At 37.4% G+C, this 22,850-nt stretch overlaps 1 protein-coding gene across 2 annotated transcripts; it reads right to left on the reverse strand.

Annotated features, from left to right (window-relative positions):
- Nucleotides 1–4,944: 4,944 nt before the first annotated feature.
- Nucleotides 4,945–22,107, reverse strand: LOC109073998 (oligodendrocyte transcription factor 2-like). 2 transcript variants are annotated; one of them, XM_042763911.1, is made up of 7 exons: nucleotides 22,001–22,107; nucleotides 17,048–17,153; nucleotides 14,998–15,169; nucleotides 14,170–14,510; nucleotides 10,683–10,799; nucleotides 7,048–7,272; nucleotides 4,945–6,636 (listed from the first exon to the last, which is right to left on the reverse strand). In XM_042763911.1, exon 7 carries the CDS (start codon nucleotides 6,592–6,594, stop codon nucleotides 5,773–5,775), a length of 822 nt encoding a protein of 273 aa, XP_042619845.1. In that variant the 5' UTR covers nucleotides 6,595–6,636; nucleotides 7,048–7,272; nucleotides 10,683–10,799; nucleotides 14,170–14,510; nucleotides 14,998–15,169; nucleotides 17,048–17,153; nucleotides 22,001–22,107; the 3' UTR covers nucleotides 4,945–5,772. The 2 variants fall into 2 exon arrangements, with proteins under 2 accessions (XP_042619845.1, XP_042619844.1); XM_042763910.1 differs by lacking the exons at nucleotides 14,170–14,510; nucleotides 14,998–15,169.
- Between the last annotated feature and the right edge of the window lie 743 nt (nucleotides 22,108–22,850).

The raw sequence follows: 22,850 nt of genomic DNA on the forward strand, positions 1-22,850 counted from the left end.
TTACTAATATAAATTTGTGCTGCAGAAAGACAGAGAACGAGAGTGTTCCCAGTGGACTGAAACAGAGAGACATATGCCAGAACAGGATAAGATTGCAGGACAAAGTAATCGGGTGTACACACACACACAAACACACACACACACAGTTTTTCTGAAAGGACACTGCTCATAAGATCATTTCTCTGAAAAGGTTCAGCTGGACAGAAAAAAAACCACAAACAAAAGGTCCAGCAGCCACAAACCCTCATTGGCCTGTGGAGCTCCCATGGTGCTCTTTGATGTTAAGTTGTCCAGGCCCTGTCCTCTTTTCACAGAGCATCCACACTCGGCCAGTCATGAATATCCAAGAGTTCAGCCCCTTACAGGATTATCCCCTCTTTCTTTAACCGCTCAAACATTCTTAATGCACATCTTTCTATCTATCTTACACTCCTTTGACTCTCTTTTTTCTCTCAGTTTCTCTGCTCCATCTGTCTTAGTCTCTTTCAGTAAACACATTGACTCTCTCAGTAAACACATTGATCCACCCTGTATAACAGTGCACTGACTTTAAAATCATAGACTTGTAGGTGCACACAGCACCCCAGCTCATGACCTGCAAACAAGCACACAGACGGGCATACATGCTGTCTCTCTCCCTCTCTCTCCCTCACTCCCAAAAGCCCAGTAGCACTAGTTAAAACAGAGACAATTTGAAAAACTTTGTCTCACTTTAAAACATTGATATTTTTGTTTGCCACATTCCAACAAAAAATATGTGGTTTTGAGAAGAGAGTTTTTTGTATTGTTTTTTTGTTGTTTTGTTTTGTTTTGTTACCCAAATGCTGGGTTTAGTCTATTAGGCTATTTTGTTGGGTTATTTTTATTATTTTATTTACAAATATAAAAACTATGATGTCTCATCAATGTGATACTAAAGTTCGTATTCTATATGTGGTAATATCTAAATGAACTGATTTTCCCAATTCAAAAATATTTAATTTAATTTACCTAAATACGTCACACCAGAAAAAAGTAATAAGTTAGAAATAGTTCCTTAATGATTTCCTTAACAATTGCAGGTTACCAATTTGTATAGAGGTTTGATAAATAAATTGCATTTCCTGTCCCCATCTCGTTTCAGATAGATAAATAATATATATATAAATAATATATACTGTATATATATTTCAGACAGGAACCACTTTGGCAAGTTTACTTGAGTTTATTGAACACAATTTATCTTTGGCGGTATGGTTCCTTATGGGGGTTCTTACTTCCAGAATAATTGACATACAAGAGCTTTAACATTAACCCCCCGGAACCATGAATTTAGAAATACATAACAATTAAGTCTTTAAAGCAAACAGTGATAATCATGTGGATGTGGCAGTGATACGTCTATCCTGTAGCCTGGTTATGAAGATGGGTGTCTCGCAGCGGTGAGGTCCATACCAGCTAAGATTTGGAAGTGATCTGAAACAAAGAAGACGACAGCCAGAAGGTGCACAGTAATGTGCTCATGCTTATAATGGGGAGGGAGGGAGGGTTGCGAGCCGTTTTTGAGCATACTTACCGAGCCGTAGTGCCACGTATATATATGTCCCGTATCTAATAGGAGAGAGGTGGTAATTGGAGCGATTTGACAGCTGACCGCATCAGCTGTTCATAGCCTTGCCTCCATGGCCTGACTAAGCTAACGCTGCGCTCGATATATATATATTATGCAGCAGAATGTCACCCAAATTCATGCCAGTCTTGTTTCACTCACTGTTTTTTTTTTTTTTTTTTTTTTTTTTTTTTACTCACTTTCCTTCAAATGATGATGAATTAATCATACAATCATCACAAGGCACACATCCCAACAAACTAAAATCAAGAATAACACAACTTTTACATGGAAATGTCATCCTCTCCATGGGGTGTGTTGCATAAGGATGAACAGATGATGCAGGGTGAGATAAACACTAGTCCCAGGGGAGGTGTGGTCTCATATGGCCACTGTATGGGTTCCTCAAATCATCCGTCTGCTCCTCCTCTAAAATGTACTTCTTGGAATGATTTTCTGATAAATGAATGACACTTGCTATAAAGATGATGGATCAATGAATCTAAGAGGCCCAAAAACACATTTTAGGATTGAAGGAGACAAAGTGGATAACTTTACTTTTCTCCCCATCTCTCTTTCTTGTTACTTTGGATTGTCCCACAATGCTACAGATGCACTTCATTTATTTGTTTATTTTGGCTCTTCTTCTTTTTCTCCACATTATTTGTGCTTTTCCACCACCTTTGATGCATCTCTTCAATCCTCTAGCTGTAATCTTTTGGGCTAACAAGGCCCAGTGTTTGCGTCTGAATGGCCCAACATCTGTGCTGAATCAGAGGATTTAAAAATGGCTTTAAGATCTGAGTTTAAAATCACCATGCACACATACATAATAAACATTAAACACTAAACACAATCTGTAAAAATGCTATGCATGAGAGTGCTGTAGCCTACAAATAGTAGCTATCTATTTATTTTTTTATTTTTTTATTTATAGCCTACTTTTTCTAACAGTATAGTAAACAGTTACATTATATAATGCAACAGATTATGTACATTGACATACAATTTACACTGACATCATATTTGTTTAATTTGCTATGCAATGCTCTGTATGCGATGACGTAGGCTATTAAGTGCACTTGTTACTGGACTCATGACACGTTATTTATGTAGATTTATTTGTTAAGGTCTATTAGTATCTGTAAATACATGTCAGCAAGTCTGACTGAGAGGAGGCCTTCGTTAAGGTGGACTGTGTTCAGTTTCTCCGTGGGGGAGGTGCTGCTCTGATTAATTTGGAAACGTGATAGCGTGTAATTCTCATTACCTTTCGAAGTAATTGCATTTTACGCGGAGCAAATGGGCGAGGCGGCTGAAGATTACTAACAAGCAGATGTTAGTGAAGGAAGACAAGACATCAGCAGCCTGTTTGCTTTCATGGAGCTCAATCTGGGGTAGAAATTCAAATTACTATTACACTGACTGCTACTGTGGGTGTAGTACTTTTTTTTTCATTGACACTTCAAAAAAACTTACGTAAAGAGTTGTTGATGTATATGAGACATTTTTGTTTAATTTAAATTCATTATTCAGTTGGCATGGTGTTTTTAAACTGCCCAAAATAAATCGGCAAATAAAAAAAAAAAAAAACTATCTTCTATAATAATCAGTTAACGCTTGCATATAAAATATGAATGACCCCTTTTTGTACAAAATTAATAAAACAAATTATAATAATATAATACAATGAATTTCAAAAATATAGACAAATAAACAAGTGGCAAATATGAATATTCAAAAGCCAGCTTCACTCCATATCGTTCCAACTCAAAAATCCCTTGGAAAACATTGCAACAGAAAGAGCAATCTGCCATCCAGCTGCTGGCGTTTAGTTTTGTATTCCACCTAATATACCTTTATTTATTTCCTCCATCTCGCAGCTCCAGGTTTTTTTTGTTTTGTTTTGTTTTGTTTTTGTTTTGCATATTGTGTGTAGTGCAAGACTTCAAATACGTTTCCTGCATTCTAAATAAACTATCCCCGCCTTGAGGCTTAAAACATGAAGGTTATCTTATTTTTTTTCCAAAATGAAGTGGATAAGCTTCATAAAAGTTTATTAGAAAATTAGACAAGGTCTCATTTGGAAACCTGCCCAAAGCAGCAGAATCATTAGCTGACAGATAAAAGTGTTCACAGGTGACACAGACGTGAAGTGAAGAAATGAAGGCGAGTTCCAGAGCTTGATGACATCTAGACGTGCCAAATTACGAGAAAAGTCATTGTAACACATTCATTATATCACACTAACTTGTTCTCTTTCTGACCATAGGCTGGAATTTATATTTTCTCTCAATCCGTGTCGGAAATTAATCAATGGTTATCCTACAGTTCAGAATTACCGGGTTATGATAAACAATTTTGTAATTTTAACGCAAACCCGTGCAATGGAGGCTAACAGCTCAGGAGTTGAGCAAAAATTCGTTTAATTGCGTTGATTAGAATGTTCAATACATTGATTTCTCTCTCTGTGTGTGTTTTTAATAGTTAAAAAGAAACTCGTTACTCAGTTGCAGCTTAGTTTAATTTGCCTGTATAAACACTATCTAATAATAGCCTACAGGATCATGTGTAAATCATACAGTTGGGATAAATTATGAATATATATTTTTTTAGATAATTTAATGCGTTTGAAATAATAATAATAATAATAATTCGTAACTAAAAATTAGATCTACGGAATGTATCAAGCGTTAGTTGTTACTGATGAAAATATTGCTACCTAAAATACAAAATAAAATATAATATAAAACATACTGTGGTTTAGGGTCTACCTATAAGCTCGGAGCAAGAACATTCGCACTCTTTTAAGACCGTCTTTGTTCCAGTTTACAATAACTAAATGGTGTCGGTCTGAGCACTCTCTGTTTGTTAACCTCACGAGCGAATAACTGATTTGTTTCAAGAATAGGCTACCATTTTTTTTCAATCCAACAGCGCTTTAATTTAATTTTCTTTTAATATTTTTCGAGTAATTATTAAATTTCGAGATTAGATGATAGATAGATAGATAGATAGATAGATAGATAGATAGATAGATAGATAGATAGATAGATAGATAGATAGATAGATAGATAGATAGATAGATAGATAGATAGATAGATAGATAGATAGTCACTTTCACTTTTTTTCAGATACTCAATTCTGTTAGAATGACATCAGTTTTTGACCACATGATTTCCTTTTTCATGAATCGGTCACCTCATTTTATTGATTTTGTTTTTGTCTTTGTTTTTCCTTTCTGACCCTTTCATGTTAGAAGAACTAGGCCTATTTATAACTTATGTGTGAGTTTGCATACTGAAAAAGAATAATAAATTAGGTTAATTAATCAAGCACAAACGAGCAAATAAATGCATCTTTTTAAAACATTTATTTTACAGCTAGGATTCAAACATTCACCGTACATTCATTTGAAAATACCATCAAAATAAGTAAATAAATATCCTTTTACACTTTATTATAAAAAAATAAAAGTTGATCATTCTTCGCATCGGCCATGAAGGGTAAGCTTATGCAGAAAGAAGAGGTAAAAAATAACAAAAATGGAAAGCCGGAAAAATGAAGGGAGAGAGAGGGAGAGATAAAGACAGACGGGGGTGGGGGGGGGGTGTAGGAATGAACAGGTGCATAATTCTTATTACAGACAGCGCTTGGCAAATGAATTCTGACCCCAAACATAAACTGGAGAAGGTAATATAAATCTCTCAAACTGTACAAACGCTATTGACATATTTACACAGTACAGTCCCATTATGTTTTTTCAAAGCTATAGGACTTTTTAATGTATAATTTCGTCTAATAATAATGGCCCATTAAACTATTTAGCAATCTTTAACTGCAGCATGAACTGTAAGTTTGAATTTATTCTTAATTAAGCTATGAATCTGTTTCGCATTAAACTTCTTTTGTAAATAGCAGTCCCGTGTTTGAAGGCTAAAAAGAGTAAGGTATGCCATTTTCACAAACTTTATACACATAAATGCACATGGATAGTAACCCCTAATAACTCTAAAGTGTTAGAAAACTCTATGTTAGTGGCTTTGATCCATTTTCTTCGCTTCAGAACTATTAGTGCTTTCCGAAAACAAATTGTTCAGCAATAAACTGATCAACACGGTAATACAGCTTTTATATACAGTCTATGGTTCCGTATCAAAGTTCTTCTATCAAAGTTCAGTACTTCATTTTGAGTCACTTGTCAGTCGTGGCATGCTGACGGTGCTCATACCGGACACGTGAGGCGGAGGAACCTGGCACATGCTGCACGGACATGGGATCCCCGCACCCCAGTGCTGGAAACCAGCGCCAAGTGTGCCAGCACTGGCTGTTGGTGCCTTGATGAGTCCGTGATGCGGCCTGACGGCTGAGAGACCCGGTCCGGAGAGAGATACGGCAGTGGACACTACTGGTGGAAGCAGAGGATGGTGCACCGGGTGAGACGAATGCGAGACAGCAGCGGGATGACCCGGTAATGGAGCGCCCGCCGCGTGCGTAAGGGTGCCACAACTGGACGGGTGGAAGGTGGTGTGATGAGCCCCGCTCCCTCCTCCGTAGATCTCGCTTACGAGCCGTTTCATCTCCTCCAGCGAGTTGCTCAGCATGAGGATGTAGTTGCGTGCCAGCAGTAGGGTGGCTATTTTGGAGAGCTTGCGCACGGATGGCCCATGGGCATAGGGCATGACTTCCCGGAGCCCGTCCATGGCGATGTTGAGGTCGTGCATGCGTTTTCTCTCGCGGCTGTTGATCTTGAGGCGCATGCTCTGCAGCTCAGTCTCGGATAGAAGTTTACGGTCCTTTTTGGAGAGCATCTTCAGAGACACTGCGTCCTCGTCGGCGCTGGAGAGGCCCCGCAGGTCTGTACCTCTTAACTCCGGAGGAGAATCGCTCTGCGTGGAGGAGACGGCACCGGAGAAACCCACGGACTTCTTGACAGAGGACAGGAAGAGATCATCGCCTTCAGGAGAAGAAGGTCTACTGGACACTCGGCTCGTGTCGGAGTCCATGATGTTCAGTGCGCTCTCAGATTCTCGCAGATGTCAATATTCCTTTAAAAGAAGTGAATGGTTAAAAACTAAAACTTAAAATAAATGTAATACGAAATAAAAACGAAAAATTAAAAACTAAGTAATACGGTTTGATTAAATGTAGTACAGCAGATTTAAAGTCCTATTATGTCCTAGAGATTCTTTGCAACTTGCCAACTCAATAAGTTTACAAGTAAAGCTGTAAAGTTTGTTACACAATTTGGCAGTTCAGCAAACTATAAAAATAGAATTATGACCAGAAGTTAGCGATTATCTAATATACCAAAACAGTAAAATAAATTACTCCACTGAATAATTACAAAGAGAACATTATTTAGGCTAATATTTTTAATAATGCTTGCCTTTACCAATGCACATTGCTTTTATACATTTTTACAAATTAATCAATATTTTCTATATATTCAAACTTACCGGTAGCAGGTGCAAGCGCGTGCTGGTGTGTGACTTTGCAGAATTTACTCGTTATTCCAGTTCACTCGTGCACTGTTTGTGTTTGGCACGCCCGGGAGTGACGAGGGGTATTTTATAGTAGGTCCCTCCTCCCCACCAACCGGGCCAAGACACCGGGACAATGTCAACGCTTTTCCGACAGCCCATCAAGAACCAATGAGCTCCAGTGGGTGGGGGACCTAAAACCTGATGTCATTGCAAAAAAAAAAAAAAAAAAAACGGGGCTTCATTAAATGCATTAGACACACTTCGCATATGGTGCATCCTCCTCATAGAACATCGTTGGGTTTGGATTACAGTGAGTCGGTTGACCAAACTGTGCAGACTGTCCTTAAGTTAAGTGATACATGCATGGACAAAAAAAAAAAAAAAAACCTTGAGAACGTTGTTCGTAATTAACTTTCCAAACTCTAACCAGTAGACTGCATTTGCGTTTGCCACCGAAAAAATTAACTGAACACAACAAATCAGTGTTTTTTTTTATCGAATTATATTTTTTTGTAAATCAAGATAGGCTATACATACATATACATACAGTATATAGGCCCCCTATATAATTTAAATTTTACATAATAGTTTTTGAAATGATTCATTATTATTATTAAATTGATAATAACATTATAGCCTATGTAAAATTACTTAGTTTTAGCCTACATTTCTCACTTGATTCATATGAATAAATTAGCTTTGCAAAATGCAGCTCAGGAACTTGATGGTCAACGACAGTTTTCCTATAGGAGTAGTGTGAGGGGAGAATGGATGCAAAATGCCGACGCAAGATTTTCTTGGCGATACTGTGCATGTGTCCCGCCGGATTGAGCGCGGTCAGTTGCAGACACTGTTTAGCGGTTTGAATGCGCTCATATTGTTTTAACCCGGTGACCCCTTGCGGGCGCAGGACAGCTGACTAATTTCAGCCGTTAAGCCCATTTTAATCGTTAATAAACGAGGCGTGTAAAATGGTTTTAACGGTTATGATCTGAAACATATCAATTAGGCCAATATGGGCAAACAGAAGTTATTGTTTGGGGTAGAAGAGGAGGGCATAAACAGGCGGGTTACACACAGCGCCCATATACGAGCAATTTACATTTCGCTTTTACTTTGGAAATTAATTGGACATAGCCTACATACACACAGGCTATACATATGTGTAGCCTATGTATATTTTAAGACAGACAGGCAGACAGTCAGACAGATAGATAGATAGATAGATAGATAGATAGATAGATAGATAGATAGATAGATAGATAGATAGATAGATAGATAGATAGATAGATAGACAAGAAGTGTCTGGAAATGTGTCTGTTCTTCTGACTCCACAGGTGTAGATTTAACAGACACGTGAGTGAGTTTAGGAGATACATCACCAGATCAAGGTCTTTAACATATTTTCATTGAAGCATCTATGAGCTCTTGTTGTTTGGTTGTTTTCCCCGTGCGGACAGTCCCGTCTGTCTGTTTGCTTGTTTACTCTCGTTAAATACGCTTATGCAAATGAGTTGGTTTAAACCGGCGGTGTCGGAGAGAAGTTGTAGTTCAGTTCCTTCATTATGAATTCCGGTAATCTCACTTGTTAAGTGTACCAAAATGGTAATATATGCCGCGACTGTCTGGATTAGAAACGGGGGGACAGAGAGAACCCTATTGTCAGAGATGTCGTTTATTCCTCGCGCATATAATTATCTCAAATGTCACCCGGGGAAGAATGCACACAAATTCACACGCACCCACACAACACACACTGACTGACAACTGTCTTGGGAGCAATTACAGAAAGAGAAAGACAGGGGTTGGTCTGCCCTCATTTCATCCCAACTCTGGTAACTGTAGTCCGCCGAGAATGTTGCCAATTAAGGCTAATTAAGCGCATGCATGGCTGACGTCATTACCTCTTGATTTATATCACATTTAGCCAAGGACAAATATGTACATTCATTTTTTACAGACCTGCTTAAACAAGACTTACGGCATGAACACTGGCCACTTTAGTGATTACATAAGTGCTGCGTGAAAGCCTAATGAGCAATGTACTTAATTGTAAGTTTTTGTGGACCAGTTGATGTGGACCCGTTGTCACTGCTGCAATTGTAATTATTTAAATACAATGATGCAAAGTAATACTTTTATTCCGAGTTTTCACATATTTGCTTAAAAACTGAGAGAGAGAGAAAAAAAGTGAGAAAGCAATGCCAGGTTCCACAGCATTTTACAGCTTATTCAAACTTCACAGTTCAGGTGCAGAAAATTTAATCAGCTGAAATGACAAAAATACAGAACTGGATACATTTTATGTCACTCAGTCATTTAATTAAAAGCTATTTGTTTAACGAGGGCCTGCATCAGAGAAAGAGGGAGGGAGATAAGAGAGCTTTTGCCACCTCAGGGTGAATGAATGTTAGCCTGGTGGGTGAGTGTGAAGGGAGACTGAGTGCTAATTTCTGCCTGTTGGCAACGCCAGACTCTTCTTTTCTCATTACCTTTATGAGATAATGATGTGTTTGCATATGCATTCCAATAATGAGGTGGGCAGATGTGTGTATATGTGTGAAAACTGTTAACCCTAAGAGCTAAATTAGCCAGAGCTGTAACTGCAGTCATACTTAAGTTAATAAATCCACCTGGAGTTCAGTTTCAGCATTTTTTACATGGTTAACCCCAAACTCAACATAAGCACAGTATTTTACAGTACTTGGAAGCATGTCCGTTCATACATTACATCTAACTGTCAAGTCATGGCACATTCTACATCTTCAACATTTTCTGCTGTTCTGTAAAACAGAGGTGGTTTTCAGTCAGACCATTGTTTTTCATCCTGTCTGATTAATCCAACTGGGGGGTTATTTCCAAAATAAATTATATTTGGGGACAAAAGTCTAAAAACACTAGTGAAAATGATTCTGTTTTTCAATCATTTTAAAATGGACCTCTTCAAATTTCCGGGGTTCTCAGAAGCAGAATTTGTCATTGCACAAACTTCTATAGTGGTAAATGGAAACCACAACAAATATTTTTTACATTCCCACTTGCTTGTTTGTATGACCAAAAGAGTTACATTTACATCCATGCATTTAGCACATGCTTTTTGCCAAATTTGCTGTTACTCCCTTAGTCATAGTGTAAGAAACCCACAAAGCAGCATTTAGTTTTCATGCCAAGGTAAAACAACACAAAGTATAGCATTATAAAGGTACATTACAATCAGGTTATCCAGGAAAGTTTACATGATCAGTGTCACAAATTTGCTTAAAATTGATTGGAAAGTACTCAATATTAAGCATATACTTTTCTCATCATAACAATTTTTTAACAATTATCAAAATCCCAAAACATTTGTTTTAGTTCAAAATGAAGAAGAAGGGGGGAAAAAAACTTTTGAAAAAACTTTTGGACCGCACGGTATATGTCCTGCACCTTTTTAGCTATTTTCCATAATAAACGCTTCTGCATTCTCATCCATATCCCTCTCACCATCCAACATTTATTTTCTCTGTCCCTTTCCCACTAAACAGCCTTTTTTTCTTCCACAATTATTCCAAACAGCCTTGATTTAGTGTAGCAATGCTTTAATATCAGAGGAAAACTTTCACTCTCACCCTGTCTTTCTCTTTCTCTCCCCGTCTGGGTGGCAGTTGGGCTTGTGTTGTGTTGAATGCCAATAGTGAAGAGCAGCATATGTGAGCCAGTCTTAATCCTGCTAATCTTCCCTCCAACTGAAAAAGAAAGAGAATAAGAAAAAAAGAATGAAAAAAAGACAAGAAAAAGAAAATGAAAAAGAAAACCTTTTCTCCCAACCCAAATGGCTTTCTGAAGAAAATCAAAGTACATGAAGCAAAGTCTTTTTCTTCTTTCCATTCACACATCTCATACATAGTGAATTAAAGTTGTGTTGATGACATTTTTAACATATGGACATCACAAATTTCTGGCCACAACATCTCAATAAACAGTCCTCCCACCCCTTCCTCTCCCTTCCTTCTCCTCTATTACAGGAGTGTAAGTTGTTGGGGTCTACACAAGTCTTTTGTCCCTACAACAGCCATTAGTAGGTAATTAAGTCTTAACATAGCCTCTGCTCCCCTGGCTACTATTACACCCTGCTCAAATGGAACGGCTTACAAGCTCCTTTACACGGCTGGACAAATTGAATGGTGCTCATCAGGCTCTGCCTATTATTCCTGCCACCCCATCTGGCTGCCAGTGGATAAAGGGGGATTTGCAAGCGATGGTGAGGGGCATGCAGACTGCTGAGCGCAGGCTGAGAGCAGGAAAAAGACCAGGGGCTTCACTGGAGGAGAGCCCCCCCCCACACACACACCCTTTTTAAGGTGGCTGCTTCTTTTCAGGAAAAAGCTGTGGGATTTGCTGCAGCCAAATGTTACAAATGTTACCACAATCTGCTGCCCTGATCCTGCAAGAGCGAAAGATAAAAAGGAGGGGTGTGTGATTGCATACGTGTTCTTAGGTGAAGAATGCTAAGATGCTAAGATAAACCCTGAAAATGAGATGACATCAGTATCAGTCGATATGATTTAAGAAAAAGTTTTTGTATCTTATGAAATCTGCACCGAAAGGCACACTTCACCGAAAAATATGAACATTTTCTCATACTTTACTCATTCTAATAATATTCTAAACCAGTAAGAATTTCTTCTGCAGAAAACAAAAGAATATTCTTTTTAAAACAAGATTGTTTATGAGACGGATGTAGATTTAGTAAAAAGCAGGAGGGTCTAATGTTGTTTAGGACCCAAATGACTTTCATTACATTTACAAAAACAGTTAAAACATTCTTAAATATATATATACTATCCCATATTATCCTATATTAATACTAAGTGAGTATTACAAAGGTTTAAGAGTTTTATAGGGCCACTGATACTGAAACCTCAGGTAAATGTCTAATTTACTGTAAAAAAAAGAAAAGAAAAAGAAAAGAGAAAAAAAAGAAAAACACTGAAAATGTAACATTAAAAGCTTCTTAACTGATTAACTGTGGGTTACCTTACCATAACGTGAAATTGTAAATGATTTAATTGTCAATTTACTGTAAAATGTATGTTTTTTGCAAGTAAAATGCATTACCACACTGTAAAAAATGTCAGTGAAATTAACTGAAAAATTGTGTGAATTCATGACATCAAAATTTTGTAAACCAAAAAACAATGACATTTTGTTACATTAACACTCATATTTTGCCATTTCAAAAAATACTGTTGTAAAACAGTGAACCATCAATTTTACATTAAGGATATGTTAAAACAACCATATTTATTTGCACATTTAAATATAAGTGCAATTTAAACAGAGAAAAACTGTAATATAAAAAGGAGTCTAATGCAGCAAAAAAGGGAAACATGTTACATTTTATTAATTCTATAATTTACAGATAATGTTCAATAACAGCAAAAATATTGTTAATATGAAGGATTAAAAAATAGTTTTGTATTATGAATTAAGTAGACCGGAGCTGCCTTCATGCCTCCGAAGTCAGCTGCCTAAGCTTTGGAACACAGCCTAGCTGGTTATGGAATTGCATTCATCCTACACTGTAAAAAATAAGTGTCATTTTAACTGTACAATTTTGTAAAAACGCTACAAAAAAAAAGTGTTAATAGGTTAACAGTAAGTTCCTGTACTATATACAGGGAAAAACTGTAAAAGATCTAACCAGACATTTCATGTAATTTTACAGTAAAATGCTGTTAATTTTACAGTTTTTAGAAATAAAAAAATAACAAATCAATGTATAATTTACAGTCAAAAACTGTAAACTGATATTCCCAGAATTCCCTGTGTGACGCTCCACATTTGAAAGTATTTTGTTTAAATAATCATGTTTTTTAATAGTTTTTTGTTATCAGTTGTACATTTGGGCTTTATGTTACATCTTCTGCTGTTTAATGAAAGTTTATTGAATTGTTTAAGTATCGTGTGTCACCATGATGGTGTTTTGTGTTTGCATGAATGACTTTGTGCACCTTCTATATATTAATATAAACTTCTGCTTGTGGCGAAGCTACTTGTGATGAACTTCGATTCTTCATGTGGCTTTCTCTTTTACCACCTGCGTTATTATGGTGGTTGTCAGTATGTTAAAGGTACAAAACAGATTTTAATAGCAGTGTGCGTTGTTGAATTGGTTTACATTAAAATTTTCTTGTTTGTAAATAACAGTTTTATACTGTAAAATTTACAGTTTTTGGCCGTAATTGTGTTTACAGTTTTTCTGTATTTTTTACAAAAGTATTCTGGCAACCACAGCTGCCAAAATTATTTTGTAAAAAACTACAGACTTTTTTTTACAGTGTATTTTTTACAAAAGTATTCTGGCAACCACAGCTGCCAAAATTATTTTGTAAAAACTACAGACTTTTTTTTACAGTGCATGTAATTATGGCAAAAGAACATTCCCAGAAAACTCTGTGTGATACGTCACAAAAGATTATAGTTTTTAAAGTAATTTTATTCTTATTTTTGTTATGTGCATTTGAATACATTGTTTTACACACTCTGTTATTCAGTTTTTGTTTATTGCATTATTTTAGTGTTGCGTCTTATTCTGGTGGTTTGTAATTTGTCTATGAACCTTTGCACTGTCTATATATGAATATTGGCCATGTTTAATGGACAAGCCACCTATGATGAACTTTGATTCATCATGTGACTCTCTATTTTACCACCTGTATTATTATAGTGATTATCACGTTACAAATTGTGTAGATCAGTATATAAACATACATCACTTAATTAGTTATATAGTTACAAGCCGTAAAATATACATGCATTGATGTGCCATCCCTTTAAACCTGAAACACTGTCATCATATTTTTGTACAGTTAACTTCTAGAAACAACAGCTGCTTATTTTGACAGTGAATAGAATCTATTTGCCTAAACTGACAAGTCTGAGGACTTCTTAGGGGAAACTAAGATAAACATGGGAAGGGACCAGAAAAAAGACATGCATATAAAAAACAGTGACACAGAGCTTTCACTCCCAGTCCCAAAAGTCACTTGTATGAGAGCATTCCTGTACTATTGCTCCCTGATCCTTCACTCAAACACATACACATGCACTTACCCTCGTGATGCCTAACGAGGGGGCTGGGACGTTTATTACGAGCATCCCCTCCCACAGACAGGCTGAAGCAGTAACAGGTTGGGGTTTTTGTTTTCAAAGGAGGAGAGTTGTTGTGGGTGAGAGCTGCCCTCTGTGTCACCCTTCTGTTCCCCAAGTGCCTATGCTCTGTTCTATTGTCTCTGTCCAGATTCTTTAGAAGGAATGCATTTCTCAATCTCTCCTCTGCATCCTTAACTTTAACAGCAATCAGGTCGAGACCTTCTATGTCAGCCTCACACTGATTGTTCACCAAAAACCTGAATATCTTCAAACAATGGGTGGCACTTCCTGTAAATGTTCTGCTGGAAGGTGAGGAAAGAAAGAACTGCTGTTATTACAGACTGTGATAAGTCTCTTTGGTTCAAAATGGCTGGTCAAATATGACATATGGATGATCAGACAAAAGAGAATTTGTGTATGAGAATGAGGTCTAACAAATAGGATTTTGTCAGCCAAACCCCTTTTGACATACAATATTTTCTTAAAGTATCACCTAAGTCATATATAAAAAAAATAAGAATAGCTCCTTGAGGTAAAAAAAATTAAAAATAAATTTTAAATAAATTGTAACTGCTTATACTATGCTCATTTAAATACTGAATATTCAACCAGAATATTGTATATAATGTTTGCCATGACAACAGTAGAATCTACAAGTTCAAAAAAAATCTGAATTTCACTGAAATATCATTTTTCCTGTGTTTTTGGTTAAATTCAGTGATCAGTAGTGATAGTGTTGTAATGTGTCTGTGTGTGAGTATGTGTATCGCTGCAGATGCGAAAGAATACCATTGGGTTTTCTCTCCCCTCTGGCAGCGTCGCTCATTCAATTCTTCTGCCATTACGTTGTCATCAAGCCATTTGGCTGCTCTGGCCTCATAAGTGCGGCACAAGAAAAGAGCTAGTTGATTCAATTAAAGCCATACCAATTCAACTTCACTGAGAGCCAGCCAAGAAGGTTCTTTCAGAGAGAAAAGAGAGGGAGAAAGCAATAAAGGTAGAGGAAAGCCTTTTATTTCATTTGTCTCGGATTGGAGTGTGCATATTAATGTCATCTAGGTAATCTCAATGTGTGTCCCATTGTGCATTTAACAGTAGTGATTTTTTGTTGTTTTTTTGCCAGGATGGTTTAGCAAAAGACACCATGAAGCAAAAACTGTGTTTATGCATGTGATAGTCGCGGTCTGTCTGTGCATGCGTTTGCAGCAGAGGCCAGCAGTGGCTGTTTGTCACCGTGAATAGGCTCAGGGTGGTTCACATCATTGGGGCATTGAAGGTGTCTCCTACCCTGTTGTAAAACAAGGGTGTGTGTCACATGGGGACACAGGAGGCATTGTGCTCGTTGTAGGGGCTACCGTACCACCCGGAGTGTTCCCTAAATCTACCCCCACCCCCCAACACCTCCCCATGACCCTGTCCGGCCCATGGCCACAACCCAGCCTGACCACTAACCACGCAGCAGAGCAGGATGGAGCATGAAAGTACAAGTCAGAGATGGACATTGGGGCTCCGATGCATATGTATATAGAAAGAAAGAGATCGTGGGATGAGATTGAGGCCTGGAAGAGGCGAGGGGGTGTGTCTGTGAGTTTCCCCTACAAGATAGGTCAATGGGATGATTGATGGCTGCAGAAGTGGGAACAAAACAAGGGGAGGTGATAAAAATCAGAAAAGAGGGCAAAGAATGGAGAGGGAACGAGGGTCTTGTATCCGAGTTTGGGACGTCTGTATCAGTGTGAGAGTGTGTGGGAATATTTACTGCCCTACAGAAGTGGGCGGCTCTGGCTTGTTGCTAATTAGCGGGGAGGCATCTGAGCTCTGGTGTGTGTGCGTGTGTGTGTGGTAATGGTTAGCATGCTGGGGTTCAAGGAATATGACAGGATACTAGGGCGAAAGAATGGCGACGCTGACCACCTAAGATGACCCCCCTTACACACTCACATATACATACCTAAAGTAACAAACCCCTCACTACTTTCCCCCGCCTCCTACAAATTGATGTAAATGAGCTGTGCTTTTAAAATAAAGGCTAATAATTTATGGGCAACTGTCAGTTTCCTGAGTTAGAAACACACACAGAGAGAGGCAAACAGCAGGGCTCTTAAACTGAAGAGTTCAGGCTTGTGTTTTTAAGAGGGGTCCCTTGTCATCTGAAGTACTTTGAAGAGGATCTGCAAACTATCGCAAGCAGGGACACAGGTAAACAACACATTAGGACATACATTCATAGGTACAGTATGAACAACACTTTTTGTGTTTTGTTTGTCTGTCAGAAAGTACTAGCTTTTGCCTCTTGATACAGCCAGCTGGCAACAGAGTCTTGGAAACTACATAGTTTTTATCCAAATGTTTTAAAAAGTCAATGGGAAAGTCTTTGTGTCAAATTATTTCAAAATATTATGCCAAAATAAAGGCGTTCTCTGTCTAGCATTTCATATTAATAAAAAAAGACAATTACATAACTTTAAGCTAGACTTCACTAATCACATTGGACTAAACTTCGTTTAGTCCATTCTTCTTTTCAAGTTTCCATAATTTCTTCTGAACTTCCTTCCAAGTTTCAAAATGTACTTCTTCCAGTCCCCTTCAAAATGACATTAAAAATGACACACATCATAAACAAAAATGACACCATTAATGATGGTGTGTTTTAACTTCAGGTCTGCAACTGGAAAAGTTGCTGATTGAAGTCTTTCAAAAGAACAAGCCATGAATTATCATCACTTTATCCAAGGTTACTCCATGAGTATTGTGCCTGTATAATACAGTAAAAGTACAGTTCCTCTGTATAAAGTTATCTGATAATATGACACACATATGCTTTGGATCTGATACATACCCTGTTACAAACATAATTATACTCCTGTTTTGCAGCAACTTTTTGTTCCTTTATTCTCCTCTCACCAACCCATCTGCTCTTCTTGGCACATTCAATTAGCTTTCACCTTGAGAAAGAGAGAGTTAGAAAAGGATCAAGCTCTAGCGAATTGCACCAATTTACAACAAACAAACCCCCCATTGCTAAAAGTTGCACTTTACTCTATTGCAGAGAATAACAGGAGCACAAGATGGAGAGATGATAGTTAATGATGACAAATATTACTTTGGGTTTGGGGGAAACGGATTAAACCAAATCACTGCATTATTCTATATATAATTTTTTTTTTACGCAAACACATCACCAGCTTTTTCCCATACAACAGATCTGAACCTGTTGCTTTCTCACATGGAAACACACTGAACCATGTTTAACAGCATGTGGTACATATAGATACAAGCACAAATTGTTTTTTCTACATGAGAGTCCATATTCTTCATAGGGTACTCAAAATCAACCATAATCCAACAAGAGATCCACACCATCCTGACAAATGCCTCTTGTTAGAGACTTCCCACAATGCACATGGACACATAAGGTTAGCACGCAATAACAGGTTTTCTACTATGTATTGGAATGGGGTTACAGAGCCCACACCTCTGGCCCACACACTGTCATCAGTGAGTTAACACCCAACTCTCAGTGGTCACACTTGCCAGGTTGAGTGTTTAACTGACAGGTGGGAATGAGGGGATTGTATATGTGTGTGTGTGTGTGTTTAGCAAGCAATCTGTAATGAGGGGGCAGTGTGTGTTTAGGCCTGTAATGAGGTGTGAGAGAGAAGCGAAGACCTTAATAGGCAGCAATTACTGAGTGTGTTGTCGCTAAGCGAGTCTATTTGTGTTTCATTATATATATATATATATATGTGTGTGTGTGTGTGTGTGTGTGTGTGTGTGTGTGTTTGTGTGTCTGTGTAGCAAAGGTTACTTTGACACCTACACTATAGCAATTCCAGCAGAGAACATTTGATTGACAGCATTTCAAAGACACGGACCCAATTTCAAAACAAACCTTTATGTATGTGTAAGAAAAAGATGCATCTTTAATTTACTCGCTGTATATTAAGTATTTTATTAGTTTCCTAAAGATTACCAATTTGTAAAAAATGTATATGTATTTATATATATAAGCTGTCATTCAATAAAAATATTTAATGTAATTAATTACACAATGCCGATTAATTAATCGCAAATTAAAGAAACAGTAAATTTGGCTCAGAAATTATCCCCAAAATATAATTTAAAAGCATTATTGTGTTAAATGAGAAAATCATCAAACAGACTTAACAAAAAGTAGCTTTAGAAAGACTTTTTTAATTAATTTTAACTAATCTCTTTAATTTTGATTAAAAATGATTTTTATTTTCAGATTTTTTATTAATAAGAATTTTTTTTAATGAAATGATACTCTAAATAAGAAACAGCTGATTCATTCAGGAATGAAGTAAATCGCTCTCTTGATGAATGGGCCTCTGAATCACTGGTTCAAAACACGGATTCATGCAAAAACAAATCATGGCTCGGAGACCCACTACAGTTCTGCTCTGGCTTTATATATTTTCGTTGGCAAAATTGAGCAAAAACCATATCAGTGTATGGCAAAAACAGACAATATTGTGTTTAAAATATAGCACAATATTAACTTCTTATTTACTGAACTGTTGTATAAGATCACATTTGCACTCGTGCTATTTGGGACAAAAACAGCACTCCTGTGATAGCCTACAGCTCTTTCTGCTAGTGTGATATGCATATGATATAGCCTAAAATCACACACGCCCATCTCTTGAATTTTAGGGATATATGGCTATTATAGGCCTAGGCTACATCACGCACTGAACTGTTGCCTTGTTTCTTGTTTGTCACCAATCAACTTTATGAAATGTCTGGGGCGGGTGCATTAATTGGTAATTTTTCTTAAAAATAACTTATATATATTAGTATGTAGCCAAGCTGTAAATCCTTGTCCAAACAAAACTTTGTACTTTTTTTTTATTAAAAAATAAATATACAATTAAAAATAATCTCATTTAAGTGAATTAAGTCATTTTGAAGCAGCAAGTTATTTTATTTGCTGATCGAAATGCATAGAAGTTGGAGCTGTGGAACAGTTGGTAATGCACATATAAATTAGGAAGATATAAATATCGGTTGCGCTCAAGGAGACACAGGTTCAAATCCGGCTTGGATCTTGTCCTGATCCCATTTCCTCTCTCTCCACCTTCCTGCCTGGTCTACACTATCCTTACAATTCAAGGCAAAAAGCCCATAAACAAACAAAAACAACGAGAACAGAAACACACACACACACAAAGTTATATGCTACATCATCTCTCTCCGATGCACTTTGCCTCTTTGATGACCTGGTGATGACCTCCCGGGGACACTCTAATTTTGGGATATCCCCAGGATAACCTCATCAATTAAGATGACTATGAGTTCAACAGCAGTCAGCCACCCCATCGCCATCTCGCTCCCTCTCCTGCTCACTCTGTACATCCTTTGTCAATTTCCCTCTCTCTGTGCATTCCTTCATTAGACAACGTCTCTCGATCTCTCTCCCTGTTGTTGCTTCTTTGAAGTTGTCTCACCCCTTCACCTCAGCTGAACTTCATTTGCCCCCTGCTACAGTAGTTACTCCATTGCACTCCTCCTGTAATATTTTCAAATACAAAATAATGATTTTTCTCCATGCCAGAGTGATGCATTTATTTGTGAAGACACAACGAGGCTTAAAAACCAAAATCTCATTTTAGTTTCAAAATTTAATAAATTGTAAATTGCATAAGAAATATTTTCCAAAATTTTTATGTAAAATTTTGTTTTATTTTTAGGTTTTTATGCAAATAAATACATTTGTGATATGACCATGTTAACTTTGTACAAAAGTTCATAGTGTTCCTGTTGTCTATTGAAGAACAAGATGCTCTTTGGATCATTCATGCTGGAAGAATATGATCATCAGGATTTCGAGTTTATGCAGCTTGAGTGATGTTATTAATAAAGCAAAAGATGGAAAATCCAAATACTAAAACATTTTTTTTAATTTATTTCCATTTAAGTCAAACATTAGACTTACCTTGTTATGAATATACAGTTGTGGCCTAAAGTTTTGGCAGTTTAAATTTTATGTTTTGTAACGTTTGCTGCTTCAGTATTTGTAGATTATTTTTCCACATTTCTATGGTATACTGAAAAACAGTAAACAGTAAAAAAAAGTTTTAAAGGCTTTTATTGGCATTAAAAATAATAATAATAAAAATAAATATTATATATATATATAAGTCAATATTTACAGTGTTGAGCCTTGTTCTTCATAACTTCTGCAATTCGCTCTGGCATGCTGGATATTAGATTCTGGGCCAAATCCTGACTGATAGTGATCCATTCTTGTCTTATTAGTTGATCACAATTTGTGGGCTTCTGCTTGTCCACTTGCCTTTTGAGGAGTAACCACAGGTTCTCTATGAGATTGAAATGTGGGGAGTTGCCTGTCCACGGATCCAAAATTTCAACGTAATGATCTTCAAGCCACTTCTTTATCACTCTTGCTTCGTGACATGGTGCTCCATCATGCAGGAAAATGCAGGAATCACCACTAAATTGCTCATGGATGGTTGGAAGAAGTTGCTCTTGCAGGACCTTTTGATACCATTCTTTATTCATGGCAGTGTTTTGGGCAGAATAATGAGAGAGCCCACTCCCTTGGCTGAAAAGCAACCCCACACATGGATGGTCTCATGATGCTTCGCTGCTGGCACAACACAGGACTCATGGTAGCATTCACATTTTCTACTACCGAACAATCGATTTTCCAGATGTCCCAAACAGTCAGAAGGGAGTTTCATCAGAGAAAATAACTGTACCAGTCTTCTGCTGTCCAATCCTTGTACGTCCTGGAGAATTTCAGTCTGTCCTTGACGTTTTTCTTGGAGAGAAATAGGGTCTTTGCTGCCCTTCTTAAAACCAGGCCATTGTCCAAAAGTCTTGGCCTCACTGTGCATGCAGATGCTCTCACACCAACCTGCTGCCATTCATATATAATATAATATAATATAATATAATATAATATATATATAATATAATATAATATAATATAATATAATATAATATAATATTATATAATATAATATAATATAATATAATATAATATAATATAATATAATATAATATAATATAATGAATAAACATGAAAAAAAAGTGAATTGTAAACCTTTAAACATTTAACAAAAATATTACATATAATAACAATAAATCTGGAAAAATCAGAAGCGTTTTCATAAGTGAACTTTGAACATCTTTGGATTTGTGGGTGCTGAATTTTTAGAAACAGTAAAAAGACATCTCAGCATGTTCAAGCATGTGTATGCAAGAAAGAGAGGAAAAAGAAGAGAGAAAAGTAAAAGAAAGAGAACATAGCTCTGATCTCTGATGAATATGTAAGTCCTGGTAGCGGCCCACTCTCCAGGGGACCCCCTTCACCCCTGCTTTCCCACCCCACACAAGAGATGAGGAACTGGGCCGCACTGAAGCTTAGCGGCCCGAGATCTTCACTCCCCAGATGTTAATCCCACTGTCCAAAGGCACGGATAACGAGAAGAGGACCATAATCCTATTGTCCCTCTGTGTCACATATGTCGCTTTACACACTGTCTTTCCATCACAAGACTTCATCCAGAGCTGCAACAGATTGGCCCCCTCCAAAAAAAGTGCTTGTCTTTCTTACTGTCCCTCCCTCTTTCTCTATACGTTTTACATACACAATAACATCACCCACACTAACCAAGACCTTTCAAAAACAACACAACAAAACATCATCTTCACAAACTCCCCAGGCTTAGTTTGTATCAATGTCGCATCTCCATATTGCTGTGTGGGTGGCATGCAGTGGGGTGTGTGTGAGAATATTTACTTGTGTGAGGGACGTCTCAGGTTAAGATGCACCCCTCGTCTCGCCCGCCTCCCTCAGCCCCTCGGCGCTTTGTGTCAGAGAGGACCTGTTGGTATCCGCCTTTGTCATTGAGTGTGCATGTCCATGGGCATATGGTTGATCCACCACCAATAGGTTCATGTAAGCAGAAAACAACCATTCATATGCCTATTCAGTCAAGCTGTTAGAGACACAGATTACTATGTCATAACACAGAGGGAGGGAGGGAGGGAGGGAGGGGTTCGAGTGATAGCGAAAGAGAGAAAGAGAGATTACTTCATAAACGTACACTGATCTCTATGTGTGTGGTGCTGCTCTGGCATTTGAAAAGACTGAGCCATTGTCACTCTTTCAGGCCTCGATGCATCGCTTAAATTTGTTGCATCAAAAAGACATGGTGTGTTTGAATGCAAGTCTGGGTTTTGCTGTTGTGAATTAAACACCGTAAGGCCTGGTGGATTTGCACAAAAATGCTGAAGTGCTACTAGTGAAAGGCATTAGCATCTTGATTAATATCTATTCTCTTATATGTGTCAGATTTTGCAAGACATATGCCTTCCTCATCGAGAGTCAGTGTTTAAGGCAAATTTGAGGAACACACACTGGTAAAAATTTGTGCCATTAGAATTCATTCATGAAACCTAGCATTATAATCCAGCCTTCGTGCGCAAACTAAAATTTTACAAGTTTGTCACGTTCAGATACTTTGTTGTTGGAAGTAATAGAAATCATGGAGGACAACAGGTTCATTTTTGCCTGTTTCTTGGGGAAAAGGTAACACTTTATTTTAGGGTCTCTTAACTAGTTGCTTATTAGCATGCATATAACTAGA

Source organism: Cyprinus carpio, chromosome A9 (genome assembly GCF_018340385.1).
Source record: "Cyprinus carpio isolate SPL01 chromosome A9, ASM1834038v1, whole genome shotgun sequence".
In the NCBI taxonomy this organism is placed as follows: Eukaryota; Metazoa; Chordata; class Actinopteri; order Cypriniformes; family Cyprinidae; genus Cyprinus; species Cyprinus carpio.